General features: G+C 34.4%; 3 protein-coding genes across 6 annotated transcripts; 2 read left to right on the top strand and 1 right to left on the bottom strand.

Annotated features, from left to right (window-relative positions):
* The first annotated feature begins 250 nt into the window (after positions 1–250).
* Positions 251–4,995, top strand: LOC133675778 (cell division cycle protein 48 homolog). Its single transcript, XM_062097253.1, has 9 exons — positions 251–393; positions 689–854; positions 935–1,163; positions 1,275–2,041; positions 2,135–2,356; positions 2,878–2,949; positions 3,074–3,355; positions 3,515–3,874; positions 4,472–4,995. The coding sequence occupies exons 1-9, from the start codon at positions 350–352 to the stop codon at positions 4,772–4,774; spliced, it is 2,445 nt and encodes an 814-aa protein (XP_061953237.1). The 5' UTR covers positions 251–349; the 3' UTR covers positions 4,775–4,995.
* A 3,505-nt stretch (positions 4,996–8,500) lies between these two features.
* On the bottom strand, positions 8,501–12,844 carry LOC133676025 (leucine-rich repeat receptor-like serine/threonine-protein kinase RGI4). The gene is made up of 2 exons (XM_062097599.1): positions 9,688–12,844; positions 8,501–9,212 (listed from the first exon to the last, which is right to left on the bottom strand). The coding sequence occupies exons 1-2, from the start codon at positions 12,518–12,520 to the stop codon at positions 8,704–8,706; spliced, it is 3,342 nt and encodes a 1,113-aa protein (XP_061953583.1). The 5' UTR covers positions 12,521–12,844; the 3' UTR covers positions 8,501–8,703.
* Positions 12,845–22,189: 9,345 nt separating this feature from the next.
* Positions 22,190–26,623, top strand: LOC133675053 (kinetochore protein SPC25 homolog). 4 transcript variants are annotated; one of them, XM_062096322.1, is made up of 9 exons: positions 22,190–22,474; positions 22,627–22,692; positions 23,742–23,888; positions 24,501–24,614; positions 24,702–24,791; positions 24,943–25,065; positions 25,454–25,659; positions 26,115–26,160; positions 26,255–26,623. In XM_062096322.1, exons 1-8 carry the CDS (start codon positions 22,306–22,308, stop codon positions 26,124–26,126), a joined length of 927 nt encoding a protein of 308 aa, XP_061952306.1. In that variant the 5' UTR covers positions 22,190–22,305; the 3' UTR covers positions 26,127–26,160; positions 26,255–26,623. The 4 variants fall into 4 exon arrangements, 3 of the variants coding, with proteins under 3 accessions (XP_061952306.1, XP_061952305.1, XP_061952304.1); XR_009835330.1 differs by having other exon boundaries at positions 22,191–22,474; positions 26,115–26,490; positions 26,526–26,623; XM_062096321.1 differs by having other exon boundaries at positions 22,191–22,474; positions 26,239–26,623.
* The last annotated feature ends 87 nt before the right edge of the window (positions 26,624–26,710 follow it).

Consider the following 26,710-nt stretch of genomic DNA (forward strand, 5'->3'; position numbering starts at 1 on the left):
GTTGATTAAAAAAAAAAACCAAATACAGAAAAGGGTACAAAACAAGTTCAAATAAACAGTTTTTAATTTACTTTTTAATTAAGAGTTTAATTTAACATTTTTATTTTTTATTTACCAATGAAATTTGGACTTGCCCCAACGTGCAAGACATGTCTATATTACGTGGAGGAATATGATAGGTTTCATGACTAGATGGTTGAATGTGATTGGATTTCCAGTCCACCTCCAACACTGCAAATATATAATATAAATATTCACCCCCCTAGGAGAGAAGAATACAGGCAAATCGAACATTTGAATTAAGACGACCACTCTCAATTTCATCAACCCTAGCAAAATCTCAAAATCAATGGAGGATCCAAGCTCTAGCCAGCCCTCCTCTTCCACTGACCCGTATGTTTCCTCTACATTTTTCTTTTGTTTATGATGTAATTGTTAGTTTGTTTATAAGTAATCAGAAAAATCCCTAACTTTTGTAATATATGAGGTTTTTTGTTTCTTTTTTCGAAGAATGATTGTTGTGACTAGTTTGGTTTATTCTTATGAGCTTATTTGCCTTGACTGTGTTTTGAAAGAATCGAGAATGAATTCGTTGCACTAGATGATCATTGAGTTTTTGGTTACTGGGTTTTGATTTAGTGTCTTTACTGTGCGGTAACCAAACTTGTTTATGCGTAAATTATTATAGGAAAAGTGGTAAGAAAGATTTTTCGACTGCGATTTTAGAGCGAAAGAAGTCTCCCAATCGTCTTGTTGTTGACGAGGCGATCAATGATGATAACTCTGTGGTTGCTATGCATCCTGCTACAATGGAGAAGCTTCAGTTTTTTCGTGGTGACACTGTGCTAATTAAGGTAACTTTGGCTTTCAGTGGGTTTATAAGGTATTGTGTTTTACTCTGGAGAATTTGTAAAATATGGTTGTTGTAATGTAGGGAAAGAAGCGTAGAGACACTGTTTGCATTGTTCTTGCTGAGGAACAATGTGAGGAACCAAAAATCAGAATGAATAAAGTTGTCAGGGCTAATCTTAGAGTCCGTCTTGGTGATGTTGTGTCTGTCCATCAATGTCCTGATGTGAAGTATGGGAAGCGGGTTCATATCCTTCCTATTGATGACACTATTGAGGGTGTTACTGGCAATCTTTTTGATGCATATTTGAAGCGTAAGTTTGCACCTTTTTTTCCCCGGCAATCACCCCGTCTTGTGTTGCAGGTGATTCTACAATGTTATGTTTTATTCTAATGATCTTTTCTCTCTCCTTGTGTTTCAACAGCATATTTCTTGGAATCTTACCGCCCTGTTAGGAAAGATGACCTCTTCCTTGTCAGGGGTGGCATGCGCAGTGTCGAGTTCAAAGTAATTGAGACAGACCCTGGTGAATACTGTGTTGTGGCACCAGACACCGAGATCTTTTGTGAAGGAGAGCCCATCAAACGCGAGGATGAAGAGAGATTGAATGAAGTGGGCTATGATGATGTTGGGGGTGTTAGGAAACAAATGGCTCAGATTCGTGAGCTAGTTGAACTTCCTCTTAGACACCCACAGCTTTTCAAATCAATTGGTGTGAAACCACCAAAAGGTATATTGCTGTATGGACCACCTGGGTCCGGTAAAACTCTGATTGCAAGAGCTGTTGCTAATGAGACAGGGGCATTCTTCTTTTTGATTAATGGTCCTGAGATAATGTCAAAGCTGGCTGGTGAGAGTGAAAGCAACTTGAGGAAGGCGTTTGAAGAAGCTGAAAAGAATGCACCATCCATAATTTTTATCGATGAGATAGATTCTATTGCTCCTAAGAGGGAAAAGACTCACGGTGAGGTGGAGAGGCGTATAGTTTCACAACTTTTGACTTTAATGGATGGCCTTAAGTCACGGGCACATGTGATTGTTATGGGGGCTACCAATAGGCCCAATAGCATTGACCCAGCTTTGAGGAGATTTGGGAGATTTGATCGAGAGATTGACATTGGTGTGCCAGATGAAGTTGGACGGTTGGAGGTCCTCAGAATTCATACTAAAAATATGAAACTTGCTGAAGAGGTGAGTCTCTTAACTATTGCTTCTGGTGTACTAAATTCTATTCTGCATAACAATGTGAACTCATGGTTTTGTGGAATTAACGTTTAATTCCAGGTTGATCTTGAAAAAGTTGCAAAGGACACCCATGGTTATGTTGGTGCAGATCTTGCAGCTCTTTGTACTGAGGCTGCTCTTCAGTGTATTAGGGAGAAAATGGATGTTATTGATTTGGAGGATGACACAATTGATGCCGAGGTGTTAAACTCAATGGCTGTGACTAATGAGCACTTCCAAACTGCATTGGGAACTTCAAATCCATCAGCCTTGCGTGAAACAGTGAGTCTTTTACAATACAATTTTTCAGTCTGGTTTTCTTATCCAGAGATTATTGCAGTTTGGTTTCCTACTATGTGTCTTGTCTCTTAAGAGATTTTTTCTGAACAATGCTTCCACACATTCTACATTTTTTTTTTAAAAAAAAAAATGCACAACTTCCATTTAAAAGTAAAAAACAAGAGGTTATAGCCCTCCCAAGCAGCCTAGGAAGTGGTCCCTTAGCCCAATTCTGAACAAATCAAGCTTTTAAACATGCTAATTATCAATTGTTTTGAGGAAATTTGAATGAAATAATTGAATGCTTTGACCAGAATAGTGGTGGAGCATATGGATGCCCTAGCTGTAATTTTATCTTTTTTGGTTTCCGCTCAATCCTTCCTGGAAAATTCTTCTTGTATTTTCTTAGATTACCTTACTGATGTTTGTCATAAATTGCTGAGAATGACAAACATGTATGTGTGTGTGTGATGGGTTTTCTATATGCTTCCTGGGAATGACATAAATGTGTTCCTGGTTGATAGGTTGTGGAGGTTCCTAATGTCTCATGGGAGGATATTGGTGGATTGGAGAATGTTAAAAGAGAGCTTCAAGAGGTTTGCCATCTTATCTCGATTTAATATTTTGCATGTGAAATATATTTTAGATGTACTTCAGTTTTTCATCTTCCTTATTTCTTGGGTTTTATTTATATAAATTCTTGTTTCTGGCTGATGGCAGACTGTCCAATATCCAGTGGAGCATCCTGAGAAGTTTGAGAAATTTGGCATGTCACCTTCTAAAGGTGTTCTCTTTTATGGACCTCCTGGCTGTGGTAAAACCCTACTTGCAAAGGCAATTGCTAATGAATGCCAGGCCAACTTCATTAGTGTCAAGGGTCCTGAGCTTCTAACCATGTGGTTTGGAGAAAGTGAAGCAAATGTGCGGGAGATATTTGACAAAGCACGGCAGTCAGCCCCATGTGTACTTTTCTTTGACGAACTTGATTCCATTGCTACTCAGGTATGCATGCTTTTAACCTTAAGTGAAAAATGCTCCTACTTGTACTTAGAAACTTATATGCTTGTAAAAATATTCTCCTACTTCCTTCACCAGTGCCTCCTTTTGTCCAGTACACTATCTATATCTTATTAATTTATTTTCCCTTCTTCCTGCTTACAGCGTGGCAGCTCTGTAGGAGATGCTGGGGGTGCTGCTGATAGAGTCTTGAATCAACTTCTGACGGAAATGGATGGCATGACAGCAAAGAAAACAGTTTTTATCATTGGAGCAACAAACAGGCCAGATATTATTGACCCAGCATTGCTTAGGCCCGGGCGTCTGGACCAGTTGATTTATATTCCTCTTCCTGACGAGGCTTCCCGTCTTCAGATATTTAAAGCATGTTTGCGGAAGTCACCTGTTTCTAAGGATGTTGACCTGACAGCTCTTGCACGATATACTAATGGTTTTAGTGGTGCTGATATCACTGAAATTTGTCAACGTGCCTGCAAATATGCCATTAGAGAAAATATTGAGAAGGTAAGAGTCTCATTTGAATTCTTATTTTTCATCCTTAAGTTGAACGAGCACACCTGCATTGAAGTTCTGTTCTTATTTTATCTAATCGATTTGTGAGCATGTACTGCACTCAGGCGTGTGTGAACTGGTGTCTGAAGTTGAGTCTGTTTATATGTTTTAGGCATCGTTTGGGAACGCGGCTGCGGCCGCGTTCCCAAAAAAATTGAAAATTTTTTGTTTTTTTTTTTTGCTAAAATTTAATATGGTTTGTACGTTTTGGATCGTTTTGATGTGCTGATGTCAAAAATGATTTTTAAAAAATGAAAAAACATCGTTGGCATGCATTTTGGCACGAAAAGTTATTTGAAAAGCACCCGCAACCACACTGCCAAACACGCTCTTAATCCTTGTGGCTTTTTAAACAAATTGTTTCTCATTTTGGTTGGCCTTCCCTAAATTTTGCTTTTATTTCGTTAAAAAATGTTTGTGTCGAGTATTTTTGTTAGTTGTTCATAACTAACCTGAAAAATGGGAAGATAGTCAATGAAAAAGGCTTTGACAAAGACTTGTAGTCGCTACTTGTATTTTTGTTCTTCATGAACCTTTTGGGGATGGCAGGATATTGAGAAGGAGAAAAGGAAGCAAGAGAATCCCGAAGCAATGGAAGAGGATGATGTTGATGAGGTCCCAGAAATAAAGGCAGCACATTTTGAGGAGTCAATGAAATATGCACGACGAAGTGTCAGTGATGCAGACATCAGGAAGTACCAATCTTTTGCTCAGACCTTGCAGCAATCTCGTGGATTTGGTACCGAGTTCCGGTTTCCAGACCGTCCTGAGAATGCTGCAGCAGATGGAGGAGCTACAGATCCTTTTGCTTCAGCAACTGCTGCTGCCGATGAGGATGATCTATACAGCTGAGCTGAAACCAGTGCAAGTTCTTGGCCTTTTCGCTTGTGTAACATCTAACACCGCACGGCAATACATATTGCCGTATCAATTTGCTTTTTATTTGCAAAGGAATTGAAGTTTTATGTTTCGTGCACCCTGCGGATTATGTCAGAATTTGATGATAAGCAGCCCATCACGGGTTGGATCCTCACATGAAGTGAAAAAAAATGGATCCTCTGCTTTCTGCTTAATTTCTTCCTGTTTTTTCGCTCAAGTTTTTGCGAACTAGGGAGCTCTGCCCCCAACATTCTCCCCCTTTTATTTCAATATGCAGTTAACCCCCGGGATTAAAACAATTTTGATTCCAAAACGCTTGTCAATTCCTAACAAAACCCATTCAGAACGGTGTCGTTGGATATATCATCTTTTCTTTCCTCTTTTTCTCCTCAATGCCAATAAAATTATTCAGATCATCTTTGCTTGATGACTAGCTCTTCTTTGTCTGCCTGACGACGTCGTGTGAATGAAAAATAGATGATTTTTTTCACCTTTTTATTAAAGCATGTTTTTTGTTTTTACAAAGACTTTTTATTTATTAGCATCATGTTTTTTAAGCAAAAACTATATATCATTAAAATAAATAATCATAAAAAATTATTCCAACAAAGGATGGAAAATATCTCTTTAATTAAAACTATTATATATATATATATATATATATATATATATATTATCATAATCATTGTTTTTCAAAACATTGTCATGATTGCAAAAACAATGTTCAATAATAATAATAACAAAAAAATTATGATTCAATAACTTGGAAGCAATAAAAGAGAAGGTTAAAAGAATAATTGATCTAAGAAAATCATGTAAAAACTTGATCATAAAAATTAATAAAATAGATATTTTATTTTCAATTAAAATTCATGAGCATATTTTTTATATATAAATTCTTCATATTAGGTGATATATAATCATTCACAAAGTACTTGTTAATATTATTATAAAAAATGTAATTTTATTTGAAAATTATGACAAAATTGGATAACATTTAAATATTTTTTTAATCATAGTTAATTTGATTAAAAAAAAAAAACAAAAGACAATATAGAAAGAGTTCGAGTGCTGAACCCATGAAAATCATTTTTCAGGGCACATGCCTAGCCAGAAAAATAGAAGACTAGGAGCACTTGGCCCAAAATAGAAACCCAAGCGCACTTAAACATGTAATGCCTGACTCTTTATATTTTTTTTAAATGGATAAATAATGTGTCATTTTGTCTATTTTTTTTTAAAAAATAATTTAATGGGCATCATGTCATTTGCCTGGAAAGATGGCGTGTTGTCACCCGGTTTAAATTCTGACAGTCTCTAATAGTTTAAAAAGTTAATTTTTGAGTTTTAAAGTGTATATTTCAACTTGTTTTCATCTAAAAATAATATAAAAATCAATATAAATTTATTTGTAATCATAAAACACCATAAAATCTATATATATAAAACCATTCAAAAAATATTTTCCAGACTTGCATTTTTTTTTGTAAGATAAAAATTCTGAATTACCTCCATAAACTTTATTTTTTCAAGGTAAATTTATTGGCATCAAGATCAATCCTTTTTGTTGTTGGAATATAAACAATCACCGAACAATTTCTCTTTCTTCACGTCATTTTTCCAACAATGTTATCTCTCCTTCCTGATCTGAAATATAAAAAAAATTAATTATAATAATAAAGTTCAGGATCTAAACATAAAATCTTCTAAGGGCTATATATATATATATATATATATATCAAGAAACTTCAAGGACTAAACTGTAGTTTTTTGCACCTCTTGAACATTAAAAATGAAATGCTTATTTTTTTAGTTTCTCAATTTTTGTCCCTGTTTTTTTTTCTAGCAACAACATTTTTTTTCTTGGATAAAATTGATGGTTGATTAAAGTAGTGTTTAACATTGTGGTAACGATTAATTTTTAAAATATTTTTCGTTTGGAAATATATTAAAATATTTTTTTATTTTTTTTAAAATATTTTTAATATCAGCATATTAAAATAATCCAATAATATCAAGAAAAAATCAATTCAAATTTTGTTTTTTTAAAAAATACAACATGTCTAGAAAGACGAACATATTCTAATAAAGAAAACTTGCACGAACACTCTCAAAGACCTCACACATACGAGATAATGCAAATAAGAACTAATGATGACAAATAAATCAATGCAAACATCAAGAGTAATGATACAAATAACAAAGATATAAAGTTTGAGGAGAGAAAGAAAGGCATTATAGAATGAATACTGCCATGCACAACATATAATTTTTTTTTGAAGTAGCATAATTTAATTCAAAAAATAAGATAGCTTATAAAGTCACATATCCAAAAAAAAAAAAAAAAAAAACCCTCCAGTATACGAAGACAAATTCACGAGTAAAAGCAGGCTCTGTTATAGTGTTTTTTTTTTTAATTTTAATTAATTTAAAGGGTGTTCAAGTGTTCTCTTTTCGGTCTGCAGAGCAATTATTGAGATTTAACTTATCAGAGTTCGGACCAGTCCGAATTTTTTAGTCGAACTAAATTCCAAGTAGAGGATTTTCCTTCCTCCGAATTCAAGCAGAAGGTGCCGACTCCAAATTCATCATCATCTCTTTACGTAGCCCAAACCGAGCGTCGAAATGGCAAAGCGTATTGAGAGAGATCATTATCACCGACCATTATTTTAAAAACCAGAGTGTCTTGTGGGATCCCCTAATGCATGTGGATGGACCTTGCAGCCTTACAAAAATATTAGTCTCGTCTCCTTTGGGAATCTTACATAACAAAAAAAAATAAAAAAAAGGAGACGAAAAGTTTAGCAAATTTGAAAGAAGCCTCTGCTAAATGGGTTTCAAGCTTCTGTATTTTGTGTCAACTTGCATGCGCGCATGTGAGCACAGAGAAAAACACAAACCGCAGTGGTATCTTTCCTCGCCAGAACCCACCTTTGTGGCGTTACATTGTTGGTATGTGGTGGATTCACCGTCACTCCTCCTGCCAATGCCTCCCTTGCCTGGAATTCTTCACTCTGAAAAACACAGGGACGGGGAGATTTCTAGAGACATCTTGCTTCGCCCCACCTAAGGAAACTAAACGAGAAGGGGTCAAGTACTTTCCACTCCCTACCAGTTTCTGTGGTATACCATTCCTCATAGTCTTACAATAGATTCGGTAATTTTTTTTATTTTCACGAGGCAGGCAGCCACCTTGTTATTGGTTGATACCGAGAACTACTACTTTTTATGCCTTGTCTCTGTATGTCCAGTTAGTCCTTTCCTATAATTCTATTATACCATCTTCACGTGGTAGGGACCTTGACAGATGCATGAAACCAAGGAAGAAGCTCTCTTATCCTTGATTGTCGACACACACAGAGAGAGAGAGAGAGAGAGAGAGAGAGGCTACTTCGATGACACCCTCAATGATTACCCCACATTTCCCTATGCCCACACATACACATATCTGTCTCTGTAATTCGCATCCCTAAAGCAAAATCATCCTCGAAAACGCTTTGAAAACCTCACAGAAACAACACCACACCACACACACATATTAATCAATACATCCACATCCTCCTCCCCACAGAAATTATGGAAAATGACTTCACATTGAAGCAAGATGTGTAGCTTGTACCCCCCTCTTCTCTCCCTGTCACTTCTTTGTCAATGCTTGTTTGTATCTTTCATTGTTTAAAATATTGTCTATATAACAGGTTAATCACAATAATTAACACCATTTACTAGAGAGTAGAGACAATAAATGCAAATTTCTATGTACTCAAGTTTATCATCTTGGTACCTGGTTAATTGCTGATCAATGCAATAACACCCTTGTGGTGCTCACACCTTATGCATTTCCCTATTCTAAAAAACAATACTGATGCTAGAATAAATCTCGATACTACACAAGGAGTTCGTTATTGATTAGCGCTTGACGCGATGCTAGCTGATGAAGATGAGTAAGCGAGCGAGCAACGAGAAGACCCTTGTTGAAGCATCAACAATTGAGCTGGGGTCACCGAGGATGATGAGTACGATGGATTGGTTCCCATCATTTTCGATGATTTGTTAGTCGGCTTGTGGGCGTCGCTTCCTACAGTCGGTTCTTGTCGAATCTCCCTTAATAATACTGCCACATCTTTCATTGTCGGGCGATCTTCAGCGCGATTGCTTGTGCAAAGAAGAGAGATTCCAAGAGCTTGAAGCATTTCCTGTATCTGTGTGTCTGGGTGGCCTTGCAGTTTAGGATCAAGTATTTCAACTGGGTCCTTCTTGCACTTCAGGTGGTCTCTGACCCATTGGACAACATGCTGGCCATCCGGGAATGATGGATCCACCGGCTTCTTCCCCGTTATTATCTCTAAAAGGACTACTCCATAGCTATACACATCACTCTTTTCAGTGATTTTAAGCATGCAAGCGTACTCTGCAATTGAAGCATTGAAAGACAAATTATCGTGTCTGCAAGATTAACAGAAGTGCGCAATGGAAACAGGGCAATACTGCAGCAAGTTCACAGGTATTCATGCAGGGTGAATGACATTGCACTCGAAGCAGGAACTTTTTGCTAAAAGTAGTATTCTTTGTGCATGCAAACCTTTTGCCGGTTGCCTATGAAAATAACAAGTCAAGAACAAAACAAATTAAACAGCTTGGTGGCATGCCTGATGTGATTTTGCTACCTAATTGCAACCAATTAAGGCCTTGTGATGGTTACACATGCTAAACCCATCTCCTAACCTTGCTTTAAGTCTCCATCATCACTAATCCCAAACTGGCTTCTCTCATAATCGAAGATTTGTCTCATCCTATTCCAATTAACTGTCCAATAATCACTCAAGAGAACTTAAAAAAAAATGCCAATTATCACAATCGAGTGAGAGTGAAAAATGAAAACTCACCTGGTGCAATGTATCCATAGGACCCTGCAAATTGTGGACTTGCAGAGAATGATCCATGCTCGTCTTCAACCTCCCTAGCGAGCCCGAAATCGGCTAAACATGCCTCATACCGGTCCCCAAGCAAGATGTTATGAGATTTCACATCTCGGTGCAAAATCGGTGGCACGCAATCATGGTGCAAATAAGCTAGCCCCTCTGCCACCCCTAATGCGATCTTGATCCTCATCTCCCACTCCACCAACCCAACATCATTCGCTTCATGTAACAATGTCCCTAACGTGCCATTAGCCATGTAATCATAAAACAACAGCTTTGTTTTCTGGTTTGCTCCCCACCCGAGTAACCGGACGATATTCCGGTGCCGAATTATCGCCAACGTAGCAATCTCGGATGAAAATGACGCTGCTGAAATCTTCTCTGCTGACTTAAACCTCTTAACTGCTACCATCAGCCCTGACGGGATGGCAACCTTATACACCACCCCGGACCGGCCTCGCCCGATCACATTGCCATCTGTCAGCGATCGTGCCACATCAGCAATTGACAAGTCTAGTTTCTGGTATAAAGTCACTTCCCAAGGCGGCCTCATCTCCAAGCCGTCATCACTATCGCACTCTTGGGCCCCACGGCCATGCTTTTTGCTTCCTAGGATATTGTAGAGCGCTGCCAAAAGAAGAGCACACGCCGTGCACAACAGCACCACCATTGCCACACGTGCTGCCGTCCCTCGCTTCACGCGCTTGTCATCGCCATCACACTGGCTATCGGAGAAGCAAAGAGCGGGATTACTGGTAAGAACACTGAGAGGAAGCTTGGAGAAGAAGGGCGTGTCAGGCACGTGACCCGAGAAATTGTTGTGCGAGACATTAAGCACGACGAGATTTGGCAATGCTGCGAGATGTTGAAGATCGCCAGATAGATGATTATAAGAAAAATCCAAAATGGCAAGCTTCGTTAGCCCAGTGAACTCTGACGGAATCTCTCCGTTAAGTTGATTCAAGCTGAGATTCAGAGCGATTTCCAGTGACGGAATCTTTCCAACACTCGACGGAATGTTCCCTGATAAATGATTTCCACTCAGGTCCAACAACTGTAACTTGGAGCAGGAACCGAGTTGATTCGGAATGGAACCTGAAAGCTTGTTCTTAGCAAGAATGAGCTTCGTGAGTGAACTCAGCGAACCAAGACTTGCACTCAAAGTTCCTTCAATCAAGTTATTGGAGAAATCAACAAACTGGAGTGAAACAAGCTTGTTAAAACTCTGTGGCAAGTTCCCAGATATAGCATTTGAATGCAAATCCAAAAATGTGAGATTCTGACAACCCGAGATTTCTTCCGGGATGTCTCCAGCAATCCGGTTCGATCCGAGATCCAAGAAGTTCAAATTCTTCAAATTTCCAATCTGGGGTGGAATTGTTCCGGCAACCTTGTTGTTATTAGCTCGAAAACGAATCAAAGACGAGCAGTTTCCAATCTCGGGTGGTATTTCACCAGAGAGATTGTTGGAAAGAAGCAAGAGCTTGTTGAGTTTCTTCAGCTGAAAAACTCCTTTTGGAATAGGTCCCACCAGGTCATTTTGGGATAAATCTATGGCTTCTAGATTTTGACAGTTGGAAATGGAAGGCGGTATGTTGCCTTCGAGTCTGTTCTGCCATAAGTAAAAGAGTGTGAGGTTTGATAAGTTACCTATTTCAGGTGGGATTGAGCCACTGATTTGATTGTTGTCGAGTTCGATGTGAGTGAGCTTCTGGCAATTTCCAAGTTGCGCAGGGATTACTCCGGAGATTTGATTGAGGCTAAGCTGGAATTCTTGAAGTTCAGTTAGATTGCCAAATGATTGAGGAATGCTTCCGGTTAAGGAATTCATTGATATGTCAATGACCAACATTTGGTCGCAGTTTCCGAGCTCTGGAGGGATGACACCAACCAAGTTGTTTTGCCAGAGCAAGAGGTTTTTAAGGTTTTGGAGTTGGCCTAATGTTTTCGGGATTGATCCAGTGAGTGAGTTTTCATAAAGGTATATGTCCTGGAGCTCGGTGCAATCACCAAGTTCTGGAGGGATTTGGCCGGAAAGGAGGGAAGTGTAAATGGCAATGGTTTGGAGTTTTTTAAGGAGGCCGAGGCTTGGTGGGAGAAAACCTGAGATGCTTGTCTCTGCTAGGCCTAGTATCAACAAGTTGCTGCAGTTGCCAATTTCTTGAGGTAACGAGCCTTCGAGATTCTTGTTGCCACCAGCTCTAATCACTTCGAGATACCTCAACTTGCCTATGGTGTTAGGCATGGAACCACTAAGTTGATTGTCGTAGAGGATTAGCCTTTTCAAGCTAGTGAGGTTTCCGATTTCGATTGGAATGGAGCCCTCAAGTTGATTTGAGTTGAGAAGGAGTTCTTCAAGCGTGATCAAGGCACAAAGCTCACTTGGGATTTCGCCGGTTAAGGCATTGTCACTCAAGTCTAAGTGAGTCAACCGAGGAAGAGCAGTGCCAATCTCTTTTGGGATTGAACCAGTGAGATTGGTTCCAGACAGAATAAGCTTGTTTAAGGAAAACAGTGAGGTAAAATTGGAGGGTAGTTTTCCAAACAAATCAACATACCTAAACTCCAACGATACAACTTCATTGTTGAGATTGCAAGTGATTCCAAACCATCCACATGGAGTTTCATTGCTTGAATCCCAATCATCCAACCCCTCAGGTGATCCATCCAAGCTTCTCTTCCATGAAAGAAGAGTTTCTCCTTGTTGGTTGAGAGCAGAAGCTGTAAAAGGAAAGAGAGATACAAGGGTAGAGGAGAGGAATAAGAAGGAGAAGAGGGTCCATGGATTTACAGGCATTACAGCTGCAGAAAGGAAGAGGGTTTGAGCCTAGGGAGGAGGGACAATGGGAGGAACCATATGATCATGTCCTGCGGGCTAATGTTCTTTTGTTAGAAGATTAGTAAAAACAGTAGTAGATGTGTAATAGCATTAAACTAATTGAAAGAAACCCAGACCAGAATCTCTGGATCCAAGAAACAGCTAGGCCACTATGTTTTCTGCACAAAGAAATGGAATTTAGATGGGTTTTTTTAGTATTTCTTTTTTCTTTACAGCAGAGTTAGAGAATAGGTTGGGGGGAAGAGAAGACATAACTGTTTTTTAATTTCAATGGGTGGTGGGTTAACTGACTTTGTCTTACACCTTTTTTAGTGTATTCTTTTTCATCTGCCCTTCTACAGATTTCTCTCTCTTATGTTTTTTCATAATTCAATTATAAAAAAAATAAATAAATAAATTTATTGCCAGCTTATTTAGTATTAATTATATTTTAAATTATTTTTTATTTGAAAATATATTAAAATAATATTTTTTTTATTTTAAAAAATTTATTTTTAATATCAACATATTAAAATGATCTAAAATTTAAAACAAAAAAAATTAAAAAAAATATCAGTATTTTCTGCAGATGACACACTCAACTCTAGCATTTTCTGCAGATGACTTGTAGCTTGAATGTGAAAAGAAGATCATTACCCAAGTAGGCACAAAATATTGGGATGAAAATGATTGACAAACTTCTTCGAGCTGGTTGCTCGAAGTGGCATCATCTGTTAGTTGAACTCATAATTTATACACCGCTAATATATATTCTTAGAATTTTGATTGTTTTTTTGCTCTTTTCATCATGAATTCAAACATATTATCTGCAAAAGGCCCCTCTTTTCCCCAGATTCTCACTGTAAAGCCCATTTAAAAGCTGCAGGGAAAAAAAAACAGCTCCATATAAAAATAATCTGGTGAAGGTTAAATTGCAGTGCTACAGAGAGAGAGAGAGAGAGAGAGATTGGGTCTTGAACAGTAATGCATATTATTAACAATAAGAACAGAAAGAGATGAGATTCAGATCTAAACCAGAGTTAGAGAAATATATTGGCAGAAAAAGGGATCGATCTGTGACATGATCCATCATAGAAAACAGTTTTATTCAAAAGCATGCTCGTATAAAAAATCAAATCCATATATTATTAACAAAATGACACTGCAACCACCAACAAAATCAGATCCCATTTTGAAAAACAATTTCCATTAAGGTTTCTAGCATGAAAAATAAATCCATCACGAGATGTCGCGTGACATGGAAGACCAAACTGCAACAACCATGGCTTGGCTAGGTTACAGGGCAATTCATATATATATATATATATATATATATATATATATATATATATATATATATATATAATCTTAGAATCAACTGACACACAAACACATATTGCTTGCCTCGTGACCATGATCTGGATTGATATTATTTTACTCCAAAATCATCTTACAATTCAAGCGTGAATGCCTGATTACAATTAAAATAATCTATTTTCAAGGGATTTATTATACATTACAAGATTTGCAATTGATTGGGGACCATGCCCATTTTTTAAACCACAATGGAATGCCTTTGTTGTACTCAAAAGCAAAAAAAGAAAAAAATTGTATAACTTTTTATTAAGGTTATTTTTTGTCTTTTTAATATTTTTTGCACAATAAAATTAAGTTGATATATTTAAAAAAAAAACATTAAACTTGCATAAAAAAGCATTTTTGTCTTTTCATAAGTGATCAAATTACTCTTAAAATAAAATAAAATAAAATAAAATCTAAACTTGATTCCAAGTATTTTTTTTCTTTTCGTTATGTTCTTTTTTATTGTTGTTATTTTTATATTTACTTAGGGACTCTTTAATAATTTAAAAAATTAAATATTATTAAAATAAAATTATTGATGCGTGCAACGCACATGCATGGCTATCCAATAACAAAAATCAACCAATCACGACAATGTTTGGATTAGTGTGTTGTCCTCTTTGCATTGGTCGGTGATATACACAACGGATGTACTGTTGGGCTCTAGCGATCTTTTCTTTTCTTTTCTCTCTTGATCTATAAATTCATGTCAGCTCTTCAAAAATTAACTATACAGATTTTATTTCTATTAATCTTAGTTTTTATTTTTTTGATTGCTAGTTGTTTTATTTTTATTATTTTTTAAAGTTTTTTTTATTCATCTTTAGGAAATTTATTTCATCTATTCAATTTGGTCCTCATTTTTTTTACTATTCTTTTTTTATGTTCTATCCTTTTCTTGATTTCTTTTTCAATTTTGTCCCTCGTCATTTTATTTTTTTATCCAATTTTGATCCTTATTATTTTGATTGTTGCTTTCTTATCCCTTTCTTGATTTTTTTTTTCAATTTTGTCCCTCATCATTTTATTTTTTTATCCAATTTTGATTTTCATTCTTTTAAATACTATTTTTTTCTTAATTTATTTTATTTTTCAATTTAGTCACGAATTATGTTCTTTTATTTAGTTTTTATACTATATTTGGTCATCATTATTTTAATTGCTATTTTTTTTATTTTTAATTTTTTTATTGAAAAATTTACTTCGTGACTTTTTGTGTGTCTGCCTTTTTATAAAATAATCCTAGTCTCATAACTCGGACTCTGTTTAAGTTTTTTTTTTCAGGTTCTTTATTAATTTTTTTTCTAATTCATTATTCGAAATTGGGTTATTGGACCTTCACCTTCATTATTTATTTCACTTTTTTTTTATAGGGTTATCCTGATCTTAGATCTCGAGTAGCGGGTTGATCGAGTTACTAGAGTTGACTCAGTTTGTTTTTCTCAATTTGTTTTCTAAAATTTTATTTTTAATTTTATCATTTGATATTAAATTATTGACTTTTGAACTTCGTAATTTTTTTTATGGGGTTATCACGTCTGCGGGTTAATCAAGTTAACTCATTTTTTATTTATTTAACTTTAGTTTTTTTTAAAATATTTTCTTCTTTCCTGACATTAAACAAACAAACCCTTTGCTTCATCTATATTTTCTTCTTTCCTGCCATCGTTACTCTTGCTACTATATAAATATTAACAAAAACTAGTTAAGGTGGGATTTTTATTATAGCATAATAGTGAAAATAGTATTCACTGAAAATAATCTTTTCATGGTTTTCGCTTTCCATAAAAAAAAGTTAAAAGTAGCTATTAGAGTTATTTATATTTTTTCACATAATTCATTAGTTATTATCAAAATAATAAGAGATAAATAAATTTTTAATAGTTTTTTCAAATAAAGTGTTTCAAGTCTAATGACCCGAGTTATAAGTTTAAAAAATAAACACGAATTAATATTATTTTTTTAAAATAGACTTTGTGATTTTTCTTTATTTTTTTCTATCAGCTTATTTTAATTTCATGATCTCGATCATGCGTTTGGTGGAATAACTTGAGCTTGCTCGACCTTGATTAGTAGGGTTATAAGTTTGTCATTTTTACAAGTCTATTTTTCTACCTCATTTCATTTTTATGTATTTAATAGGTTGAAAATTGAGTTATATCATTTATTTTTTTAAAAAATATTTTTTATCCAAGTTATTAAGATTACTTGTTTAAAACAATTGGTTTATTTGTTGTTGTTATTTATTTTTTTATCGTCTAATAAAAATAAAATTAATTTATTTAATCTAGTCAGCTTTATAAAACAAGTCATAAATTTTAAAAAATAAAATATTTTTATAACCTAAATATTATTTTTAAAAGAAAAATAATTTGGCCCGCAGGGTAGCATGATTCCATACCTAGTCTATTCTTACATGTTAATTTACAAGCGCATTGAGCTAAAATATTATAACGAAATTATATACTTCCTTTAGTAATATTTTTTCTATAGGAAGCAATTTTATTCAAAAGCATCCTCATGTAAAAATCAAATCCATATATTATTAACAAAATGACACTGTAACCACCAACAAAATCAGATACCATTTTTAAAAACAAATCCCATTAAGGTTTCTAGCATGAAAAATAAATCCATCACGATATGTCGTGTGACATGGAAGACCAAACTGCAATAAGTTACAGGGCAATATATATATAAAATCCACTGATAAAAATTAAATTAACTTGAATTGTTATTATAATATTGTTTTATGTTAAAAAATTAATCCAAATTAAAATATAACGCGAGATACTGACCTAGGCCATGTTTGTTTTCTAGAATTCATTTTCCGGGAAATTATTTTCCAAATTTTCCTGTGTTTGTTTGTCATTAGGAAAGTTGGTCAACGGAAAATACTTTCTGGTCAACGAAAAACATTTTCTGGTCAACAGAAACACTTTTCGGTCAACAAAAAACACTTTCCAGTCAAAAAACAATTTAATTTGATTTTTAAAAAAATATTATCCCTTTTCAGCGCGAGATGAGGAGGCAAATCCATCCATGGTCTAGGACAGCTTATGAGTCGTTTTGTCGATGGGCAATGAGGAAGAAACAAGCAAACCCACCCCTGTATACAAATATGACAACAACTAGAGTATTACCCTTTGCTTCATCTATATATATATAATATTAACAAAAACTATTAAGGTGGGATTTTTATTATAGCATAATAGTGAAAATATTATTCACTGAAAATAATGTTTTCTTGGTTTTTTCTTTCCATCCAAAAAAGTTAAAAGTAGCTATTAGAGGTATTTAAATCTTTTTATAAACTTATTAGTCATTATCAAACTAGTAAAAGATAAATAAGTCTATTCATATTTTAAAAGTACAATAAAATCATTAAAATATTATTGAAAGTAAAAAAAAAAATTTGCCCTCAATAAGCTTTTAATTTATTCACAATGGTTTTGTTTTGTAATTATTAGGTAAGATGAAGGATAATTTAGTATTTGATTAAATATATAAAATACAAAACTAAACACATGGTGAAATGACCAAAATATTCTTGGAATCTAAAAAATAAAATTAGTCTCAAATGAATTTTTTAGATATTTATTTTTCTGTTATTATTATATTAGTTGAGTGACAATTTAATATTTGAACAAATCAATAATAGAAAAAAAACAAAAAGTGAAATAACCAAAATACTCTTTTGTAAAATTCTCATTTGTTTTCAATTTTATCATTCAATTCAAAATTATAGTTATAAGTTTGTCATGTTAACCTGAGTTGACTGGTGATGATTTTTATAAGTTTTTTTTTCTACCTCAATTCATTTTTCTATATTTAATAGGTTGAGAATTTTCTTTTAAAAAAATATTTTCCCTCAAGTTATTAGGATCACTTGTTTAAAAAATTTGATCCATTTATTATTGTCATATATTTTTTATTATTTAATTAAAATAAAATTAATTTATTTAATCTAGCTGAAGTCATAGATTAAAAAAAAACACGTTAAAGACTTAAATATTATTTTTTATGAGAAAAATAGTTTGGCCCCAAGATTCCATACCTAGTCTATTGTAACATGTTAATTTACAAGCGCAAAAGTTGGCCAGCAGCCTTTGATTTGAAGTTTAGGTTATTGTTTATAACAAGATTATTGTTTATCACAATTTGGATAACTTTAGGTTGGACTTTTTTATATTTATATTTTATCTATTATTTATTAATATTCTTTTTAATAATTACAAATTAATAGTTAATATATATATATATATTTGAAATATGTATATGTATATATATTAAATGATAAATATTATTCAAATATATGTGTTTTATGTTAATATTAAGGTATTTATATATTATATTGTATTAAAATAATTTAAATATTCTATAAATATATTTGTATAATATAAATATATATTTCGGGTAAGGTTTCGAGTTGGATTTAATAATATATATACCTACCTATTATCTTTCGGATGTAAAAAATTTCTATTCATTTAAATAAGATCGGATCAGGTCGGTATCCATTACATTTGATTAAATTATCTTCTCTATAGTCACAACGTTATAAAGGTTTCCACGGGGGGACAAAATTGAGGGTGATGATTATGACATTTTAACTTTCGAGTTACATGCCATGCCATGCCATGCCATGTCTAGCTACTTTGTCTTAAGATTTCTTTCTTAATACGCACCTTGTCTTAAGATATTATTTCTCACCTTTTCAAATTAATTTCAAGCAGCTTTCATCGAGAAAACCAGCACCACCACCACTAAACTCCTACATACATACATACATACATACATACATACATACATGCACGTATCCAAATGGAAAGGTTTTTTTTTAATCAGCGAAAGAAAGTTTAAGATTCTATGTGCATGATGATGGACGGAATTTCATATCATCCGAATAAAGGAGAGATTATTAAGTATGTCTAGGGTTTGTTTGGCCTTACCGTTCTTTTTTCTTCCTTTTTTTTTCTTTTTAGTGTAAAAAAACATCATATTTATGCCTAACTACTCTAAATTTATGTCTTTTAATGATTTTAATATCCCCATATTAATTAAAACCATTCAAAACTACTTAAAAATTAACACTAAATTCAAAAAAAATAAAAATACAATGAATACCCATTACCAAACAGATCGAAACCTCCTATATATGTTGAAGGGGCCGGCATTGATCATGCGCAACATCTCATCCCTTGTCCTTGTAAAGGACAAAACCCCTCTTGTCTCGTTTAACAACTTCTTATGCTTCTTCTTCGTCTTCTTCTTGGTTTTTTCCCGGCCCCCGAATTTCTTGTAGCTTGCTAGCTCCCACTACTGATTGAATATGCCCAGAGCGATAAAAAAAAGAAAAAAGAAAAAAAGAAGAAGGATAGCAGGTTGTGATTGTAATCAATGTTTCTTTTATTTTTCCTGATCTTTTTAAATATCGATTTTTTCTTTCTTTCTTACAATATGCATGATCTTTCCCTTTTGTTGTTGGTTTAATTTATTGATGCTTGCCGGTGGGACGGGTAGCAGTCAAATTCGAGATTACGTGCTTTGATTCCGGTCTACAATCTCTCGAAAGAGAGCATTATCTAGGCAAAGAAATTCATATGCATGTTTTAAAACATGAAGAGAGAGAAAAAAGAAGTAAATATATATTATTAAATCATTAAAAAAAGTGAGAAAATCATGAACGACATGGATCCATACCAATGATCGATCACCACGTTTGAGCTCCTTAATTTGTAAACTCTCAATGGAGACCCCATGATTAATTAATTAAACCGATAAATTATTTCAAGGATATATAATGAGGTTTTTTTAAGTATGAAAAGCACATTAATATGCGCTAGTCTTAGATGCAATTAATTCTAAAGGCAAATCAAGAGCAACATGCAAGATGATCGTGCATTCATGCTGTTTAATTAATTATATCCAAATCATTAGCCATTAATTGTTGCTATTTAATCTTGTCCCTGTTTTGTTTTCTACGTTTTTGGTTTATTTCTGCATCATCAACTTTCTATTTATTTAATCAAGATATTAATATGCACCGGACCTTAATTTAGCGGTCAAACTCACTTACGTCGACGTCTTGAACTAACATTTAAAGCATTAATACTACATTCATATATAGATCATAATTGGAAAAGAAAAGAAAAGAAACTTGATTATCAAACTTTAATGGTGTAATATTTATGCACCGACAGCTTAATTTAATGTGGAATTCCAAATTCTGTACTAATTATAATAGCATCTCAAATTAATATATTAGCCAGCCAAGATATATACAGGTGAAGAATTTTAAGTTCAGGTAAGCTCAAGATTGCACTGATTAATTCATTTATTAGAAAATAATAACTGTCTTAATTTATTTCAAATTTTTCTATGTTGTTTGTGAGCTTTTTCATGAGTTGCAGACACCATTGAAGTTCCTGAAAGAGGAAGGAGCACTGACGTTGAGTCACGGCTTAATTAATATTCATAAGAGAGTGGGGTGAATATTGTTTTTTTAAATATTTTTAATTAAAAACATTAATTTAAAACTAAAAAATATATATATTTTTTCAAAATACGCCAAACACCACGTAAATGTACACAGTGAAAGTGTAGTTGATGGCTTACTTTTGAGCAATAATTGCATGGATACAGGAAACCATCCCCATGGAAAGAAGGTTCTGTAAATCATCGATCAATGGCTAGTCAGCTATGAGATCATTTAGACCAAGAAACATTTTTTAAGCATGGCCCTCTTTCTTCCAGAACACGGGGGGCCATAGCCACAAGATTCCACACAGCACGTAAATTTAATGAAAATAAATGTACTTTTTTGTTCTTGTTTTGCAAGCACTTCAATTATTATTCTTTGCTTGATGATGGAAAACTGGAAATTATACTTTATTTTGGTTTCATATTGGATCACCATCAGACTACCATTTTATAGTACCTCTTGTTTCTCTGCTGGAATGATCTTCCCTTCTTTTAAGGTTAATGCCCTAAATGGCTTTTCTTCTTTCGGCTCTAAAGAGAGGTATTAATTATTTTTTATTTTTCTCTCCCGTTTTTTTTTCTTTTTTTTAGAACTGCCATGCGCGCCAAAGGTTTCTTATGCCAGTCAGTTTTCGTTTTGTGATTCATGCAGCGTATTTTCATGCATACCTTAAAAAAAAATGCTTGAATTATTAGAAGATGCATGTCTAATTATTTCTAGTATTTTCTCCTGGGAAACATGCGGAACAATTAGATGTTTAATTATTAAACCCGGTTTAACAGGTCAACTCAAGACTGGATAGATTTGGCTCTTGGTCTAAACTGATTTTTTATATACAAAATAATAATTTAGAATTGATCTAGATGACTTGAGGGCACAAACCGTTCTAATTTTCATGCATACCTTAATAAAAATGCTTGAATTAGTAGAAGATGCATGTATAATTATTTCTAGTATTCTCTCCTGGGAAACATGCGGAACAATTAGATCTTCAATTATTAAATCAATTATAATAGGTCAACTTAAAACCCGGTAAATTTAGTTTTGTCTAAGCTTAATTTTTTAAAATTAATAATTTAGAGTTGATTCGGATGACCTGATGAGACAACTAAAAATCCAATCAACGAGTTAAAATCAAAAATGACTATTTTTCTCAAAATAAAATCATTTTAATTTTAAAAAATTAAAATAATATTTTGATTTATATAAATTAACTCGAGTTAACTCGCTTAACTCGAAATTCAGATTTTTAAGTTATCATAAATTAAATTTAGTTTAATACCTTTGATTGGGAGTGGAAGTGAAGTTTAAAATCCTTCAATTTTCTAGAAAAATGTCTTGCAATATCATGTTGATGGCCTTTTCATATCTATTGGTGGATGGGTTCAACTGTAGTAGTTTCCAGTGATTTTTCAAGTCAGTGTATGATTTTTTTTTCCAGCAAGTTGTTTTTTTTATTTTTTACATGTTTTCATTTTCAAAAAGAAAAGAAAAAGCCATCCTTCAATTGCTATGGAAAGCCCAGTGGACATATCCTCTGGGCCCAATAACCACCTCGTAGAGTGTAAGCTCCGGCCCCTAATTTGCCCAAAAGAAAATAGATTACAAACCCTTGAAGGGCAGGCAATGAGGATTGAACCAGCAGAATAGACTCAGGCAGTCCAGTATCGGTTCCCAGAAAAAGCCCGTAGCCCATAACACAAAAACACGCGTTCCCGGCCTGCGGAAGGGCAAAGAAGTAAACGCGCAAAAAGATAAGAGAAAAAAAAATAAAAAAAGGAAAACGAAAATGTGATTTGCAAAATCAAATTGGGCCGCCTAATTCATTTAATTCAAAAGTGTTCGATAAAAGCAAAATTTAAATTAAAACACACACTCTCTCTCTCTCCCCCTCCCCCTCTCGCGTAGCGCAAAGAAAATGGAATGGAAAGCGACGGAAACTGTACGAGCAAAAATGGAGTCCCTGCGGTTGATTTGCGACAGAGATGCCCAAATCCAACTGCAGAAAATGGACTCCTTCACGGCGTCGTTTTCCCACTCTATGGATTCAGTCAAGGCCAGAGCAGAAGAAACTGTGCAGAATCAAGGTCAGAAGGCTTGCATTTTCACTTTACTCCAACTTGCTTAAATAGAAGCTAGGGTTTGTAGTGTAGTTAGTTTGGGAAGTTAACTATTCTATTTGTGGATGAAATTAGAACGGTTAGTGCTTTGGAAATTGTGATTTTTGTTTTGTTTGCAGGGAAATTAGGGAGTTTGAAATCTAGCTTGAAAGAAGCTGATGGTGAATTTGTTAAAGTTCTGGCAGGTCTCTCTCTCTCTCTCTCTCTCTCTCTCTCTCTGTGCGTGTGTTCTTCTTACCTGTATTTGGAGGTAAAAACCCTCAGTGAATTTATGCTGGCAATTTTTTGTGTTGTAAAATCCTTTAATTTATTTGATCTTTTGAAGTGGCTGGTTCATAATTTGGATGTGAAATCTGAATTCAGGTGTTTCGGGCATTTAAAATGCGAGTAGTAATTAATTAATTGATGGCGAATGTGCATATTGCAAGTGATTCATTGACTGAACACTGGTAAATGCTACTATGATTTTAAGTTCGTAACTAAACAATCTAATATTGATTGCCTTCCAACGAGCGATCGTCATTACCATTTTTGATTGAAACTTTAGGTTTTGGGAGGGCTGTATTGTTTGCTCGCAATTATAGCTAGTGTGTTTTTCTAGTTAATTTTATTGCTTTTAGCATTAATCTGTAATGGAAGACAGAACATATTGATTTGCTTGTTGAGAATTAATGTTTTTGAGTAAATCTTAACCAGGATTTGCATTTTATTTCTATTAATTTTTATTTGCTTCTACACGATTAAAATTTCAAAAAAATAACTTACTCTCGGTTCCAATTGTGAAGGTTGAGTTTAACTTTCACCAATCATCAAGTATGATGTTTTGTTTTATTTACCATTTGTATGCTTGAGTTGATGGATTGCCACGCTATTTTGGAAACCCTTAACTAAATAAATGATCAACTAGTGGCACTGAGTGTTTAGGAGAGACAAAGATATGCTATTTCGGAGAGTAAAGATATGTTATAGCTTCCAAAATTGGTCTGATACAAAATTAGCTGAAGAAAGAGCAGCAGAGACTTGTATTTGAATTGAGACTTTTTGGTGTCTTAATAAGAATGCTGGAAGTGAGTAAAGATTGATAAGGGAAAATATGTGTCTTTTCTTCTCTAAACAAATCCACTCTTTGCTTCAATTTTTATTTATGTTTCGTGTGATAAAATGCTTTAAAACTGATTTCCATTAGCTTTCAGATTTATTTGTTTATTATTTTTTAATTTGTGTTCTCGTATAGTTAAGACTCAGAAAGAGGCCAAGCAGCTGGTAACAAGGGACTCAATATCTGCTACAAGAGCTAGAATACAAAAACTTCAAAAGAGTGTTCAAGTTCAAAGGGCCAGGAGGGATGAGCATGCAGCAATCATGTCCCAGCAATCTCTAGGTAATATCTTTTCCTGTTATTAGCTAATTGTTAATTGTTCGATTGTTAATTGTTCATATCCTTTACTCCATTGCCATACTTACTCTCGTGAAAAATTGAATAGTGCATTTTCCTTCAAATATTGTTTCATTAACTAACTTGATTAAGATGAGATTTCTGTCAGTTTGGGTTATGCCTGTGAAATTGATGGTTGTATCGTGGTTCTAAACATGACTAGGGTTAGATCTTGGTTCTGATTGAGTTGGAAACGAAGGTTGGAAAGGTTGAGATTTGTAGGATGTGTTTTCACATTTTCCTGACATGTTAGGGCACTATGGGAACTTATGCAAACATCCATTAGGATGGGATCTGAACTGTACAATTCAACTATTGGTGGTTAGTTTGAATGCAATACCTGGACTGACTACATAACCATGGCTCATCTTTGATTGGAAGAGGAATCACCAAGTCTGAATTCATATTGTTGATGAATTTTGAGTTTGTACATCCTCAATTCTAGTATGCTGTGATATTTCTTATGTTTGTTTCTTTGTCAGTTGCCTTCGAAACCATACTTTAGTTTTGCTTATTGGTCTCTGCTCTCTGCCCTTTTCTCTTTGGCATTGTTTACAGCTTTGGCAACATCCAAAGAAACAGAACACCAAGACATCGACCATAAAAGGGAAATTCAAGAGGCAATGTTATGGTACAATATGGTTCTTGGCTTCAAAATTGAAGGTGGCAGGGGTAATCTATGCAATTGCATTTTTGAATAATCATTCTCTTTTATTCCTTTATGTAAATTCTGTACTTACAAATTCTCGATATGTTTAGGGGTAAAATTCACATTCAACAACATCAATTTGAAAATTCCATACAAGGAGTACTCTTTCACCATTCGCTATGAAAATGATATGTACACATGTAAGTAATGGATGCATTTGGATTATAAATTAATTTCAAACCTCAACTCAACTGAGTCTTTGTCCATTCATTTCTGATATGGGCTAAACTTTTCATCATCTGTTTGAATATATTCTTATTATATTTAAAGTTTTTTCTGCCTAATTTGCAGTGTTGGCTTGTGATCCACAATTGAATGACACCAAACAGTTGATCCATGAGTTGAATAAAACCAATGGCTTGTTCAAATTTGTCAGAAAATTGAGAGAGAAGTTTCAAGAAGCTGCACCACTTGGTAGAGTTTTACTTGTGTCCCTTTTACCTGTGTACTTGGGATACTTTCTGGATAATGGGCACTTGCTTTCTCTCTTGTGCATTATTTTCCATGGATTGGTTCATTATTTCAGCAAACATAAATGTTGGTTCCAGACATGACTTGAATGTGACATGCTAGTTTCTCTTCTGGGACAACCACTAAAATAATTTTCCATGGATTGGTTCATTATTTCAGCAAACATAAATGTTGGTTCCAGACATGACTTGAATGTGACATGCTAGTTTCTCTTCTGGGACAACCACTAAAATATGGAGAAGTTTGATGAATAGGCTTTCAGCTCGGCTGTTTACGAGCAATTTCAGTACTCCTAAACTAAACTATTGTATGTTCAACCTTAATGCATTAGGATTCTTGCCTCAGTCCACAACTCTTCATCAAGAGACAACAATATCTGTGTCTGCTCCAGTTTTTAGTGATGTAAGTGAATCTCCATCAATGACAAGCCAAACTTCAGATGAACTCAAAAGAAATTCCAAGAGAAGTAGGCATGGAAGAGGAGGGAGACAGGCAATCATGTCTCCTGTATCTGTTCGCCGGTCCCCACGCTTTAAGGTAACTTGATTTTGATTGCATAGGAAGTTCAATGTTTTTTACCACCTCCAAATACCAACTGGATAATGCTTGTTTTTTTCTTGCAATTTAAGTCTAGGCAATTAGTGGTGGATGACAATTGAAAAAAAAGGCTATAAATTGAGTTTGAAATATGTAGACAACATGATGTAGCCAGTACTCCACCTAGCATGTCGAGTTTGTCACTATCATTCCTTGAACTTTCTGCATTCTGAGATTACCAAGCAAGGCCTATAGGTTCTGTGTGGCAACTGTGTTATGGTTGTTCTCCAATATTCTTATCATGCTCTTGTGAAGCCTTTCTCTCTCCTTTTCATTCTCAAATAAAAGCATTCTTGCTCATTATGTATTTATTACAATTCCCCTTTTAGTTCTTTGATATTTGTGCTATACAACTTCCACTGATGTGGATTTTCTTGATCTGAAATTTATGTCAGGGTAAGAAATGAAGAAGTGGAGGCAGTTTTTGTCACCTTTAGTTTGGTATGATTGCGTGCCCTTTTAACTTGCTTGTGTGAAGCTAGTCATTGTTTGTGACTAGGTTGCTTTCTTGCTTGATAGTCGATATGTGAATCAGGCCAATTTATCAGATTAGTGGAAAATTAACTGAAAGGGAATGAAGACACTCCAACAGAACGATTACTACTCATCTGACACGATGACCTCAACAAGGAGCCCAAGTTGCTTTAGTGTATTATGCTGTACTTGTGATCTTACTCGATGACCGATGTAAAGGGCCAAACATGATTGTCCCTTTTGTTGATGTCTAATCTACGAATTTCGATCTATTAGAAGCACACTGTTTAGTTTTAGGTATCATTTAATTCAATGTGTGTGTTTAGTTTTAGGTATCATTTAATTCAATGTGATGCGCTGATGTTCTTTGAAACGGATAATCGGGACAACTAAGTTTTCATAAGTTTTCACATTTTATGCTTTTCCTGAACTGGTTTTCATAGCAATGATCTTATGATCGATCCCTTGCTCTCCTTCTCCTTCCCTAAACACAAAGTCTCATATACGAGAGGAGGGC

The sequence above is a fragment of the Populus nigra genome, chromosome 16 (genome assembly GCF_951802175.1).
Source record: "Populus nigra chromosome 16, ddPopNigr1.1, whole genome shotgun sequence".
In the NCBI taxonomy this organism is placed as follows: Eukaryota; Viridiplantae; Streptophyta; class Magnoliopsida; order Malpighiales; family Salicaceae; genus Populus; species Populus nigra.